Source organism: Antedon mediterranea, chromosome 3 (assembly GCF_964355755.1).
Source record: "Antedon mediterranea chromosome 3, ecAntMedi1.1, whole genome shotgun sequence".
Taxonomy (NCBI): Eukaryota; Metazoa; Echinodermata; class Crinoidea; order Comatulida; family Antedonidae; genus Antedon; species Antedon mediterranea.
Window position 1 is genome coordinate 37,029,095 of NC_092672.1, and position 16,115 is coordinate 37,045,209.

Here is a 16,115-nt window from a genome sequence, read left to right on the forward strand (position 1 = left end):
TAAAAAAACCAAAAACATTTTTATTTGATACAAATTCATCATTTCCACACACAAAAAAATCCTACAAAAAGTTTATTCATATTCAGGCCCGTATCCAGGGGGGGTGCGTTGGGTGCAGACGCACCCCCCCAAGTCCCAAAAGGTCCACTATTTCCTCGGTTGGTATTTTTTCTTGTCTTGTTTAACTAAAGACAATATCATTATATATATACAAAATTTACATTATCAATGGTATACAAACAAAAATATGCTAATATAAAATAAAAAAATACCGGTAATTAGATTACGGAATCTGAACTGACTACAAACTGGATGTAAAACATGCGCAGTCGATCATGTGACGACAAGCAATAGCTTAGCGCTTCATGTACGCGGTACGCGGTAAAGTGTTTGCTGGAGAAATACAGACAACTTAACGTCAGGGAACACGTGTACTTTTTGTCGGGGAATATAATATACAGTAAAAAGCGTTCGCGTTCACTTCGTAGCTAGCTTCAGCGCCTAGAAAACCGCGACGTTTCATTGACCGTGAGAGTACGTCAGAGTGATATTATGCACTTTATATGCATTCATTATTGCCAGCGATCTAACTTACTACTAAATAATAGCTAGGTACGCACTTGTCTGGCGGTATCCCTTTGTACGAATCGTTCAACGTTGGGTCAAGACGCGTGATATCAAGTTTCATCCAGGGACCAAAATGTGTAATGTGTTATTTTCCAGGCGAAGTTTAAGCCTGGTTTCCATACTCGCTACACCGTGTCGCCGACTGCTGTCGCAGACAGAGCGTAGCGATTCTATGGAAACGCTAGAATTTATAGGGGATCTAGTACGCGATCGCTAAATATTCCTTTGGTACGCGTATACGATTCATCGCCGACAAAATCGGCAAAGTTGAACATGGTTGAACTTTGCCGATTTGTCTGCGATGAATCGGGGAGACCTTCCCGATGCGCGTCGGCGACATCTGCGCGTGTAGCGATTTCAATAGAAACGGTGTAGCGATTTTATGGAAACCAGGCTTTACCGACGGTTACGTCGTGTACTGCGTCGACGTACGCTACACTACAGCAAAAACGAATTATGTTAATTGTTCGTTTGTTCACCAATTTTTTAATTTACAAGTAACCTTCTGTACCGTGGGGCACCTAAAATAAATTTTTCATCCATTACTAAACAAAAAAACATGCCATTTTCGCTTAGCCAACATTATAGCTATAGTTAGGCCTGATGTTTCCAAAGTATAAAATGCAATTTTTTGAAGACCTGCAGCTCTAGTTTTAAACATTTTCTTAGCTCAGCCCCAACAATAAAGCTGGTCATATTTCGAAGAACAAGAAGTACATTTTCCGGGACCTAACATCTCTATTTTTCAAACATTTCTTAGCTCAGTCACAACCCATGATAGGGACTTATATATTTTTTTTCATGTTTTGAAGTATAATAAGTCCAATTTCCGGGACCTCCAACTATTTTTCAAAATTTTCTTTGAACTTTTATTTTTTAAATTGAAAAATATGGATTGAAACCGTCATCGCGCATCGTTTTTTTGCACGCAGTATTTTATTTATGCATTATAAAAAATGGAAAAAATGGCTACCCTAAATCTGATTAAAAAGACCTCAAATGACGCTAGAACGCGTTGCTTCCGGGGGCTTCGCCCCCTGGACCCCCACCGGGGGCCCTTGGCGGCCCCTGGCCCTCAGCCTAGTGATGCTCGCTTCGCTCGCATATCCCCCTCGTCGGGGAATGTAGCCCCCGCGTCGGGAAGATCCTGGCGCCACCCCTGCTGAGTTGGCCTCATCATGAAAGCGTTAAGTTCTGGTGTCCATCGTTCAACTAGCCCAAGCCACAACAGAGAGTCTTACATCAGTCTTTAGAACGTCAAATAACGCAAATTTTTCCAGGGCCTTCGGCCCCTCGACCCTGACCGGGGGCCCCCAGCCATTGTTGCTCGCACCCCCCCATTATAAATGCTGCATACGGGCCTGATATTATATATACTTTCATCATTTACATTGATGTTATTGCCCCCCTGAATATGTTGGAATATGCCATTTTCATGTCACTTAATAGTTATTTACTTTGCCCAAAGATTGAATGGAAAGCAACATTATTTACCACTGTGTTTTTGGTTAAATATTGACCTATTCAAAGTTTGATTTTATTTAATAATGTTTATTTTGCATGATTTTTTGGGACAATACATCTTTAAGGACACACTCATTCAGTTCCGTGTAATGTATTTACAAACTATAAGTAGTAACGTAATATTTATTTTATTGGTCGGTGGGAAAAGTTTAAAAAAGTAAGGCCGGCCCATAAGAAAATCTAGGCGACTTTAACACGGAAGAAAATACCAAACTATTGAAAATTTATATTTAGCTTTGGGAAATTGTTTAACAGCACAAAAGTTATGCTTTTATCGGAATGTGTTTATTAATATCCCAGCTTTATATTATAATAGGCCCGAGTATATTTATACCAACTGGATGTGTTTGTTACCACTGGTTACACAATATAATACAAACATTTACTTATGTGTTATAACAATATAATTGCAATATATTGGAATGTTGCCATATCATGTTTACTCCGAAGTCAAGGCGTTTTTTCTTTAATTTGTTTTGGGATTGAATCAAACAGCTTTAAATACAATTTTTCTCTACTACCCTACTTTACTTTAAGTACCGATACATATATTGTTTTCATATAAAAATTATACAAACATTTTATTTCATAATAAACAACATATACAGTCATTATACAATTATAGTTAAAACATCTAAATATTAAGCTTACAAGTTACCAATATAATTATTTATGATTATGATTTCGTGACGTCACCAAGATGCGCGCGCACCAATTCGTTTTAATAGACAAAGTCTCATCTGTGGTTTCAATAGACAAAGTCTCCTATCTGTCGTTTTAATAGACAAAGTCTCCTATCTGGTGATAATAACTGAATTTGAAACCAATGTGTGGTCGCAAGGTGATTAAAGTCACAACCTCCGTTTACATGTTCTAAGCGACAAAACCTTCATTGACTTTCTCGCTAACTGTATCAAGACCGTCTCCCATTGGCTGGTATCCCGCTTTCAAACGGTTGACATTCAAAGCTGGTCCCCAATTTTCTGTCGGTTTCATCAACATAGAGATTCGCTATAATATAAAGAAATAAGATTACATACTGTGTGCTAGTTTGGGTTCCAGACGGAGTTTTGGCTTAATATTAGTAAAAAGATAAATATTTTTGCATATATGGCGTTTCATACGTATATTATTTGAGCTTGGATTTTCCAGACAAAAATCGAAACGTCGACTGGTGGACTAACATAAAAAAGACAATAAATACAGACTTGGAGCAGGTCTGATTGTATGCTAGCATAACACAACACACAATGCGCATGAAACCAGAGTTGTCTGTATACGAATCGACAATAGCAGATAAAAGTAGTTTATTATGGATGAAATAAAATTCATTTACGTCAACATTCTCACTTCATATGGGGTAAAATGCATCGTTTAATAATATTTCCTAAACCCGCCAAACCGTTTTCTATTTAAATAAAGCCTAACCTTCGACAAGATCACTGAGCACAATATTGTCAATTGTGTGTTCAGACGTCACCCATCAGAATGTGCGACTCGTTTTAGTCTACTTGTTATGATGTTTATAAAGCCTTATTCATATGAGGTCATAGTGGGATACGGATGAATTACAAATGAATACATTTTCGGAAAATCTCCAAATAAATAAATTGCAACCATTCATTATAAATAACAGTAATAGACTTGTATTTAGTGTTATTGTTAGGCTAATTCCACCATAAATCTAGTTCTAACAGAATCAATAGATCGTCTCACTAGAGACGCAACACAAGGACGTAACGCAAAGTAAGTGGGTTGACCAATCACAAGCGATGGATTATTCGAACTGTCGCTTGTCATTGGTCAACTTGCTTGCGTTGCGTTTCGACTGCGTCCTTGCGTTGCGTCTCTAGCAAGAACAATGCTTAATGGCTACTCAGTACTTACGCTTAATATCGGACCTTCCTCACGATACACAGCGATCGCGGCATATATCGGAATGACAATAAACGACGAACAACTCAAAATCCAGCCAACAACCTCTGCCCATACTGGGTACTCGTAACCACTGTACGTCACTGGGGTATAATATACGAATGTAAAGACAATAATAGCCTACAAAAAAAAAAGAATAAATATTTAAATCTTCAAATAGGCTATTTGAAACATGAAGAGAAAGTTGAATAAATATACTGAATGCAGTAGACTTACTATAAGTAAAACTGGGGTAACGATCATCCAGCAAGCCCTCCAGTAGATTCGTGGTCTGAAGCCAACCATTACCTTGATCTCGTCCAAGAAGCGACCGGTACCTATATACCCAGTAAAACGGCATAACATTAATAGATTGTACACTACGGGTTATGACATGACATTAATGTTATTCCGCACATTAACAAAGTAAGCGTGATTCCCACTAAAGCGTGGTTCCCACTAACAACGCAACACAAGGACGTAACGCAACGCAAGTGAATTGACCAATCACAAGCGATTGCTCATTCGCTTGTGATTGCTAACTGTCTATAACTTTGCTTGTCATTGGTTAAAACGCTTGCGTTGCGTTTACGTCTTTGCGTTACGATGGATTATTCGAACAGCCGCTTGTCATAGGTAAACTTGCGTTGTGTCTACGTCCTTGCGTTGCGTCTGAAGTGGGAACCAAGCCTTATGTAAGTGCGTACGACACAACACTTTCCATAATCACATTACGCTATCGCATTCACGGTATAAACGTTGACCGTTGCTGGTTGGTCGCACCATGGAGGTATCCATGGTGCGACCAGTATCCATGGTCGCACAAATTAACCGCTCGGTCGTCGATTAATTACGATTTTATTAAGATATTGTCACCCCGTGTTTGTAACCTTAGGTTGCTATATAAACTCCATTTCTATGTACAGACCCAATAAATACTTTCCATGCCTATGTATAAACACATCACATGCTTTGTCTAGCCGCAATGACAAAAATGAGCTCTTACCGTATAGATAGCTGATGACGCAACAGAATACGATGGCGATGACCATTAGAGAGAAACCAGCCGAATACCAGTCCATCAGCTGGAAAACGTACATCCCGCCCTGCAAGATAATCAAGTCCGGGGGGTTAGGTATGTTGCATTTAAGGCCTAGCCACTAATCCATCGTCTGGCGATAATGTATACGCGCATTGAATTAGTTGTTCTTTCACTTAGTCATAATGTTAATTTCAAAGATCCTGCACAGTGTTTTACCATAAAGATAGGATGACACAAGTAAAACCTTTTTAGGAACTCCTTCTTGTAGAATTTATTTCTATCGTTCAACTAACTTTTTCAAAAATATTGTAAATTTTTATTTTAATTTTCGACAAAAATCACTTGCGTAATCTAATATAAAACAGAACTCTAAAAAGTGTATTAAGTATCATTATATGATTTGAACCCGACACATTTTGATATCAGGACAAATGCCATGCCACAAGACCACGTAATTGAAATATAAAAAAGTATTTTAAGTATTATCAATCATGATATCATGATATGATTCGAACCCGACACAATTTGATATCAGGACAAGTACCATGCCACAAGACCACGTAATTGAAATGTAAACTTACCCTTGTGACGCATGGTAGGCCGAGAATGAATCCAAGAGCACAACAAACAAACGTCAATAACGGTTTCCATTTTCTTTGCTTTGGCGGGAGTACGTCATTAATGGCGGATATCACAGTCTCCATCATGGCAAACTATATAGCAAATTATATCAAAATCATTAAACTATAACATCATATAATATACTTAGCTTTGTTCCTATGCAGCGCGTACGTACAAGTAATTTAGCCAATCACAATCCATTATAATCTATAGCTTGTGATTGGTTAAAATAACTTACGTTCAGTGCTGACGTTGCCTCTCCTAATAAAACGAACTTATGATGAGGAACCGACAGACAGACTATACTAACTAACTTTTTAAACTGAATTATATTGAATTATGGCGTTTAATATTTTAGTAAGAGATTTAACTCAACAGAAAAAATGACAAGAAATAACGACGAATTACCTCACTGTCGAGTCCAAGGGTAAAAAGCATGAAGAAAAATAAAAACGCCCAAATTTGCGAACCCGGTAACAGCGCCAACGCTTCTGGATACACGATGAACGCAAGACCAGGACCTAGAAAATAATAAACTAACTCAACAATGTCGGCCTAGCTTTTCAAAGATGCAAATATTAAAACCTACAAAAATAAAAACGTTGAACGAATTGTCGAGGATAAAGCTTGGTTCTAACTATAAGGAAAGATAGATAAATGAATGCGACTTACCGTCAGCCACTACCTCTTCGATGGGAATACCACTGGTCTTCGACATGAACCCAAGAACTGAGAATATGACAAAACCAGCGAAGACGCTCGTTCCACAGTTGGTAAACGCGACCACCAAAGCGTCCCTGCGTTTAGAAAAACACAGTACTGTACATTGTATGCTCTATCACTACACTATACTTAATACTTAATACTATCTATGATGATAGTGTACTATATAATAGGTCCAGTCATAATGTATGTGGCTAACTATTTCAGTGTTGACGTTGCCGACAAATATGGAAAGCGATCACTCTTGCTAAAAAAGTCAGGTGAGAAGAAGACAATGTCAGATCCCCGAGGCCGTCTCATTTACATGATACACTGGTCATGGGCCTACGGGTTCAGCTGCAAGCGTTACACTCTCTAAAGTTTAAATATATAAATACAAATATATACGACGTACCTGAAGCAATTGTTATTGAAGTTGTTAAAACTAGACATCGTCATCAATCCTCCAAACGACACACCGAGAGAATAAAAGATTTGAACGGCTGCATCTTTCCATGGCTGTAAGATATTTGTGTGTTATATTATTAAATATGTTCAAAAAATGGTTAATGTTTCAACAAAGTAAGATACAGTGTGGATTATTACCTTTGATGTAGCCAGTATATCCACATCTGGCACGATGTAGAATTCAATTCCATCGCCTGCGCCGTCGAGTGTAACGCCTCGGAAGAACAACACGATTAGGATGATGTACGGGAACGTAGCGGTAAAGTAGACAACCTGATGAGGCGAGAAAAACAGTTTAAATCAGTTTCTTATTGCCGACAGTATTACCCGTACTCACAATAGTTTTATGTGTTAACTTTTTGACGTACTTTTTGTAGATTTAGTTTTGTGCTAAACATTTGTGAAACGTACCTTGCCGGATGACTTAACGCCTTTCAAAAGACACAGGAAGATGACAACCCAGGACAGGAACAGACATCCAACTAGATCCCACTTGAGGCCACCAGCAGTCTCGATACCATCAGTGATTTCGTGAACATAGCGACTGGAATTAAATACATACATTTTATAAGTATCTACACACGCCAACACAATTATGTTTGTTTGTGCGCGCAACGCAAGTAATGTGTTGACCAATCACAACGCAATGAACCATCCGAACGGTCGCTTATGATTGGTCAACTCAATGTGTTACGTCCAAAACTTAAGAAGTTGTAACCCTTTCTTATTGTTTCGTTCTCATCAAACCAAGAGGTAGTAAAAATATTCCTGTGTTATTATACTTAAGATGAACATAAAAAAGGAAACAGAACTTTTCACATGCGGCCTATACACATGCGGACCTATACACATGCAACGCTTGCTCAAAGATGTACAGAGTGGCGAACACAAGTGAGACTAGCAATGTCTAACGACGAATAGCGTTTAAGATGATGATTAGACTTAAGCCTTAGTACTTACTGCCAGAATTCATCACTTGCTCGGGTAAATGTGCCTTCGAGCCCGGATATATTTTGCCCAGCAGGGTAACAGTCGGGTGTGTTCCATGTGTTATTGCAACCAACCCATGGAAGGTCTCCGGTGGTACAGGACTGGATCATATAGTAGATAGTCCATGCTATGATGACATTGTAATAGATACCAACCAGACCAGAGACTATTACCATACCGATACCAACACCTAGGAAACAAAATGAAAATAACGTGAGGGCATTGGTTGAGAGAAAGTAATTAAATGTATTATTCCAAACAGAAACGTATACTATTGAACTATACTAATGAATTGTCCAGTATTATATCGAAGACATAGAATAAATGCTTTTAAGTATCCGTCATTATTCGCCGTCAATATTCGACGTCAACATTCGCCGTCAATATTCGCCGTCAATATTCGACGTCAATATTCGACGTCAACATTCGCCGTCAATATTCACCGTCATTATTCGCCGACAATATTCGCCGTCAATATTCGCCGTCAATACTCGCCGTGCCGCACAATATTTTGGTAAAAGTGCTTATCCTGCTGTAATCAACAATTACAACAATTTCTCTACTAAATATTAAAAAAAGAAATGTGTATATTTGTGAATTGCAAGGTTCTGTTTATACCTCTGAATAGCGGACTAATGTTCCAGGCTGAGATTGTTCCCAGGCTAGCGAATTGTCCGAACGCCATCTCCATAAAGAACAGCGGTAATCCAGCACAAATCAGCATAATGAAATACGGCACTAAAAATGCACCTAGAAAAATAACACAATTCGTTTCAATAAATCTTAATTAATATAATTTATTATTATAATTTTATTTCATATTTATTATTTATTGAGTATTACAAATAATTAAATAAGAGATATAAGGTACACCGCACCACTTTTGAAACTCCTTAAATTGCGGAAAAAAGAAGTGCATATCCAAGAGCCTCTATCAAAAAATTAAAAAGGTGTAGGCCCTATAAGTATCTCGAAAATTATAAACTATTTTATAAGGGCTTCTAATAGAACTTATTTCCACAAAAGAAGCAGAAATTGTTGGCTATATTTAAGCACAATCATCACTTTTTCTGCTGATCTCTTAGTGAAAAGGTCTTGTATATTCTTTTGATGTACCTATGATATTTTTATTGTGACATTTTTCTGTTTTACTTGTTTATGCCTCAAGTCAACAATACCACAATTGCCTGACTTGGTTTACTGAAAATGTTGATTCAATTAGTAATTCTATATTATAGTAAATCACACTTGATATGACAACCACAATGCTTATCCACTATTGACAACGTTGAATCAGAAATCTATGAATATATTCATGAAAGATAAAACAATGCTTATCCATAGACAACGTTAGATCAGACATCTATGAATATTCTTGAAGATAAAACATTAATGGAGATTCTTTTACCTCCACCGTTTGAATAACATAGGTAAGGGAACCGCCAGACGTTTCCAAGACCTACTGCGTATCCGATGCAAGAAAGTAAAAATTCAATATGGCTTCCCCATTGTCCACGACTCTTAATAGCTTCCGAGTCCTCAAACTCCATTAACTCCATCTTGCCATTTCGGTCGCTAACGTCCACGTCAACTTCGTTCGCTTCAAGCGCTTTTTTATCCTGAAAATTTAGAAAATATGAGTGCATTTTACACAATAGTACTGTGGTAGAGTATGAGTTGGGCTCTGGTCTAGTGGCAGGGACGACGGCTTTACATCGCAGGATATTCCGAGTTCAAATCGCATTTGTTAACAATACAATGTTGTTTATAATATCAACATTCAATGAATATAGTATTTAAACTGACAATTTGTAGACGTGTAACTGTCCCAATGCGTTTCATGATATGCCAAAATATATGAACTCGTACCCTTCGATTGAACTAGACCACTCCATTGAATACATGATGGCCGAAAATTCCCGAACAAAGCATTCGGCCATCGCAAAGAAATTGGTCAATACTCATTTTTCATGAACATATTCCTTTATAACATAACCGAATGGATAAAGGGGAATTAGGCCCCATATCCGGTATCGATAATGTAGTTTGGAGGAGATTAAATTAAACAATGTTGGATTTGACCATATATTATTATAACATAAATGTAAGTAGGCCTCAATTAGGCCTACGCATTTATTAAATGTAATGATGCGTTCCTGTAAACTAGAGCGCAATCAAATAAAGGGCGACCTTTTCTGAATCCATACTTATCAAATGAACTTTTGAAAATTTATAACACCAAGTTCCTTACAAGCTTTGTCTGGTGTTGACGCGCTTTTAAGTTTTGTTGACTTTGTAAATATTGATGTACCCTTACGTGGAGAGATGTTTTATACTACAATTATTGTTCTATGGTAAGGTGATACTACAGAACTTGGTATGTCTTCCCCCGATCTGTCAATATTGGAACTTTTGATGGCCAATAAATACTTGATTTGCTTGAATAGTTGCATTCATGATCGAATGATGGAAAATTTTGACAGTCGGAAATAAAAAAAATAGTACCCTATTGACCAAATATAAATACAAATCTATTGTACAGTTTAGAATAATTATAATCGTTTTTGTATATTCACTATTTAAAAAAACCAAAAAAAAAAAACAAATTGATTATTGAAATGTAGTGTACTACTTAATTAAAAGTGTTTTAGCTTTTAAATAAATCCGTAATCAAATATTTTATTCTATGTTTTGAAAGTTTTTCCCCTTTCCTTTCCCCTACCAATTACTACTAGAAAAATATCCATAATTCTCTGGACACGTCCCTGGATACGTCACTTTTTCGTTCCTGGATTTTGTATTGTTAGCAATGAATAGTCATATTTACATTATGTAAGTCTAGGTGTACAAAATGCATGTCCTCAAACATGACGAGTAATATAATACGTCATGGTTACATTGAAGAATATAAAAGAAGACATTGTCTATTGTGATGACATGAGAGAATTATGTAATGGTAATAAATCTACACCCAGTTTGCATTTTTCGTGGCCGAGATTAAGAAGATATATATAACTTGAAATGAAGTTACTTGACCAATCACAAGCGATGATCCATCGCGTCGTAATTGATCAAATTACTTGCGTTGCGCGGTTATACGTCCTTGCGTTGCATTCTTGGAAACCAAGCTTTATAGTCTTTCGTAAGTTGCGCATACTCTGTACGTATCTGTAAAACATTATTTTCATCCGTAAAAATATTTACATCATGTCGCAAGAACTTAATCAAGGACTCTGATAAAATTAACAATTCAAAATTAACAAACGATTATTGAACTCTTGCTTGTTTTTTGCTTGCGTAAACTTTGTGGGTGTTTTAAGGATATTGAATTTCTCATAATTTTAATTCACTCTTGACATTGCGTTGTATTACGTTGCAATAATTTCAAAAGGTGAGATGTATGGGGTGCTACTTGAGAACTAATCCACAAACGTACCGTGAGATAACGTCTCTGTACTTTGATTCCACGGTTCAGTTCTTTGAATGATACGGACAAAGAGGCGAAGGTTGTTTTAACCAGTTACCAAAGGGCATGTCAAATCTTTTGAAAAGAAATCTGTTTACATATTGGATAAGGACGTCAAGACATAAACCATTGGGAACAAACATCCTTAAGTCGAGGCCAGGGAAGAATCCTGTACAGATTTCAGAATTGATTAAAATCCAACACAACCGTGACTGACCCAGGAAAGTTACATAAAAATAAATATAATTGACACAATTAATATGACTATTGTAACAGTGTTCAATTGTTGTTTCAAATGGTCTTTGTTAAAGTTGTCACTACTAAGTACCAAACTCTTTCAGATTTTTTGTTATGACCTTTACACTTATTATTCTTTACCCAACAAGAAAGAACAAAACTAATATAATATTCCCAGCGGCAAAGCTTTTAAAATATTTTCATAAAATCCTGTCTCGAAATGTTTGCCCTCTTTGCATGATAACAAAAAATGATAAGATAAACAACATATCTTCCTAACCGCACCATTTAATTAGTACCGTACAAAATGCAACGAGTAATATTTCGAAAAGAAAGACAACATATTATATATTCTGTTCCTAGTTAGTTAGTCAAACTTAGCCTACATTATTCTTTTGAAAAGTTAGAAAGAAAAGTTAGAAGTAAACACATTTTTTCATCGGTTTTCAGAGAAATTTTAATTTAAAATCTTCGTAATTGGAATTGTTAAATCACAAATATAGTTTGATGACGATTTGAACGATGTTTTCATACTCCGAAAGTAACTGGGGTGAGTATAATAATGTAGGCCAATCAATTCAATGTAAAAAGTTAAGTATTGTCTTTAGTTGAGGTAAACTATTTTTATATGAGCAAAGGTCAAGCCAAACCTTTATAGATTAAATATATAACAGAGTGTTTTATACTAAGTCATATTTTTTTTCGTTCGCCGAGCTACTGTTTTTGTTTTATTTATTTGTTTAGGAAGTTATGCAAAGTATAACAAAAATAGATTGAGTCGAAATACCAACTTATGACAATTAAGGTGCAGCAGTTTAGTTTTATGGTCTTAATCAGGAGGATCATCAATTGTATTGGAAACAGAGATTAAATTTTGTAAAAAGTTTAAAAGATCATCATAATATCAGAACACAATCGTACTTTTATGTATGGTAACAAATTTATTTTAGGCTGAGCCTAAAAATGCAACCTAGTTTCGGTGTTTGTACGAATTAGTTAAACGTGGTCGTTAGATAAAGGTTTAAATTTAGTTGTATTGTTGTAATGGGACCATCCAAATCGAACGTTTATAAAGTAACAATTGGAATTTTAAAAAGTACCTTGATAGATTATCTATAACAGTGTCCTTAATTGTAATATACACTCATGCATCGTTACACTTGGAATAGATTGTTGTTTTGTTGTTAGAAAATTGTTTTTTTGTTGCTATGATTGCGTAACGTTTAAAATAGGTCCCTGTGCTATTCACCAATCATACTGAAGTGAGATATTTCCCTTAAATATTAAGTATTTCACTTAACTCGATAAGTATTTAAATATTTCACTTAAATTTTATTGACTTATTTAGGATATTTTTAAAATGTTAATGGTGTTTCCATTATCCTAGTAAATGGTGAATACGGCCACAAGCTGATGTCATCCTCTCAGTTATATCTCTTTTCAATTTAAAAAAAATGGTGGTAACAGTGAATATGTTAGTACTCCCTAAAGCCTGGTTTCCATAAAATCGCTACACCGTTTCCATTGAAATCGCTACACGCACAGATGTCTCTCCGATTCATCGCAGTTCAACTTTCGATTTTGTCGGCGATGAATCGTATACGCGTGTACCAAGAATATTTAGCGCTCGCGTACTAGATCATCCCCGATAAATTCTAGCGTTTTATTTCTATAGAATTGCTACGCTCTGTCGGCGACAGCAGCAGCAGTCGGCGACACGGTGTAGCGATTTTATGGAAACCAGGCAACACAGATTTCATTTTGAAACGTCACCAAAAAACCAAAGGACGTAAACGCAAGGACGTAAACGCAACGCAAGTGAATTGACCAATCACAAGCGATGGCTTATTCGCTTGTGATTGCTAACTGTCTATAACTTCGCTTGTCATTGGTTAAAACGATTGACGTGAAGTCATTATCAATTTTAAGTCACTTTTTTTTTTGACAACTTCAAAGCGTTGCCGAAGAGTTTGATTTTAAAAAGGTAACCAAGTTAAGTTTCATCTGAATTTGCTAAATAATTATTATCAAGAATAATAATCTATACTGGGATAGAAGAGTTTTATTTTAACAAGATATTAACCAAGTTACGTTTCATCTTTGCTAAAAAATTATTATTAGTGAGTGAGTGGCCGAGCGGTTAAGACAGTGGAACCGTAATTACGTAGCCATAATATCGGCAGGGGTTCTAGGCTCACTCACTCCATGGTTCTGGTGGTAGAACGAGTCTTCTCGGATAAGGATTATAAACCGTAGGTCCAGTGTACACATTTAGTTCGTGTGCACTTTAAAGAACCTAGTACATCTTTCGAGACGAGTAGGGGGGTTACCCCGGTGTATTAGTGCATCACAGCCACTGATCACCAACTGGGCCCTCTGGGAGACCAGTCTTTGACTGAAGAGGTTACCCAGTATAAATATAAATTTCAATTAAGAAAATAAAAATGGGATACAAATCGGTTCCGTATCTAGGCAAAAGTACCAAGTACTGCTTTAATTTCGGGTTAACGTAATTTAAAATTTAAAATATGTAAATTTAACTTACTATTGACGTCATCTTCGTAGGATTTTTTCGAATCTACTAACTGATCTTGAAAGTATAGCGAGTGTGTCCCTCCTCACTACCGCTTAACGTGAGAGTGCTAAGTTAATAGTTAAGAACTAAAAAGTAAGATTAACTGCGCAATCAGTTCAATTGTTGTCTGATAGACTCGCCTTTTCTGATTGGTCAGTTGTCTAATTTATTCGTTTACGTCATTCCACATTGTCAGAGAGAAAGAGATAATGATAATAAGAGCCTTCGGTAATTAATCGTCGTCATGAAGTGTTTTGTACTTATACTGATCCTTAATAGTTTTGTTGTACCTCCATAGTTTTGTAATCTCCATTTCAATTGATTTCAACCTTTAATTAATCGAGACTATAAGCACTGGGCGTGTGAACAAGAAGTGTGAGAAAACTGGATCGTTAACTCTCATGTGAACTTGAACTAAAGCTATACCATTATTATATCTAATAAAATCTCAGTGAAACTCATTTCACTTAATTCGTTTAGTACAGGAATATGAATATGCTTATATTTTGTATTTGCCCCTTATGAGTATGATGAATCGGTAAAAGCATATAGAGTTAGATAGAGAGTCATTTTTTTTGTTTTCTATGGGTAAAAGTCATTTTAGAATAAGCGTCGTATATAGAGGACGCTATTCCTGATTTCGACACGAATAGGTATATTCACTGAAAATCAATCTATAGTTCTATTATAACCTAGGCTCTGAAATAGAAATAGTACCACGGTAACTGGTCCAGTGGACCAAATTTGGCACCGGTGGAGCACAGGGATATAAAATCACTAATTATAAGTCACTAGCTACATTTTAATATCTGTTCGTATATGTTATTACACTGTGCTCAAGTGGACCTAATTTGGCGCCAGTGGATCACAGTGATATAAAATACTAGAAATCAGTCACTTAATTTTGATATCTTTTCGTATATATATCTAAAGTCATGTGCACAAGTGGTGGACACAATTCAATTCAATTCAATTCAACTTTATTTCAGACAAACTGTCCATATGAAACACATAAAGTTTACAAAAACAACACATTATTATGGCTATACTGATACTAGTTAACACACGTAAAAGTATACATGAGATTAAATATACAAAAGTTCTGTCTATTTTCTATGCAACTTTGAATCTTTTAGAATACGAGAAAAAACACATGTAATTAAAGTATTACAGCTTTTTTCAATTTTTGTTTTGAAACAAAAAATTGATTTCCGAATGTACTCATAGAAGGAGGGAACATGGTTATCAACAAACAACGCACTAGCACTACAGCTCCTTGAGCGTCTTAAAATCTTTCTAAGTGCGTTATTATAACAGACCTGTAATGACTTTATAGTTCTTACATTAAAATCGCACCATAAGGCCGCACAATACATACTAATACAGTATGACTTAAACAAAGTAATCTTAACATCTGTTGAGCATTTACTAAATTTTCTACAAAGAGAGTTACCTCTAATACATAATGATCGATATTGCCTTTTAATATCCAGTTCGTCCCTAGTATCATTGCTGATAACACAACCAAGGTAGGTAGTGGATTGAACGTAATTTAGTTCTTTACCACATAGAACAGTAACATAATTACCATTCAGTTTTCTTTTCCTAGGGCAAAAACACATGCAAATTGATTTTTTTGAATTATATAATACATCAAAGTCATTAGCAAAATCCTCACATATGTTAACACAGTTTGGCGCCAGTGCAGTGGAGCATTTGCAAAATAGTCACATAGAAAAACTTCGAGAAAAAATACTAAATCTCGAATTCAAAAATATTACAAACTTGATATAGCCTAGGCCTATAAGTTAAATATCGGTTACTTGATCCGTAATGCAAATGAAAAAAAAATAGTTTCAACCCAACAATTTGTCCTTGATCGCATAGGCCTATCCGATAATTATCCGATTTAAAAAATCGGTTAATTTGTATCGGTTAATTATCGGTTA

General features: G+C 36.0%; 1 protein-coding gene across 1 annotated transcript; it reads right to left on the reverse strand.

Moving 5' to 3' along the window:
• Positions 1-44: 44 nt before the first annotated feature.
• Positions 45-14,242, reverse strand: LOC140045455 (sodium- and chloride-dependent glycine transporter 1-like). The gene is made up of 14 exons (XM_072090366.1): positions 14,137-14,242; positions 9,297-9,507; positions 8,507-8,638; positions 7,859-8,078; positions 7,310-7,442; positions 7,037-7,171; positions 6,846-6,949; positions 6,401-6,525; positions 6,137-6,249; positions 5,689-5,820; positions 5,072-5,171; positions 4,303-4,403; positions 4,039-4,206; positions 45-3,162 (listed from the first exon to the last, which is right to left on the reverse strand). Exons 1-14 carry the CDS (start codon positions 14,146-14,148, stop codon positions 3,025-3,027), a joined length of 1,824 nt encoding a protein of 607 aa, XP_071946467.1. The 5' UTR covers positions 14,149-14,242; the 3' UTR covers positions 45-3,024.
• Between the last annotated feature and the right edge of the window lie 1,873 nt (positions 14,243-16,115).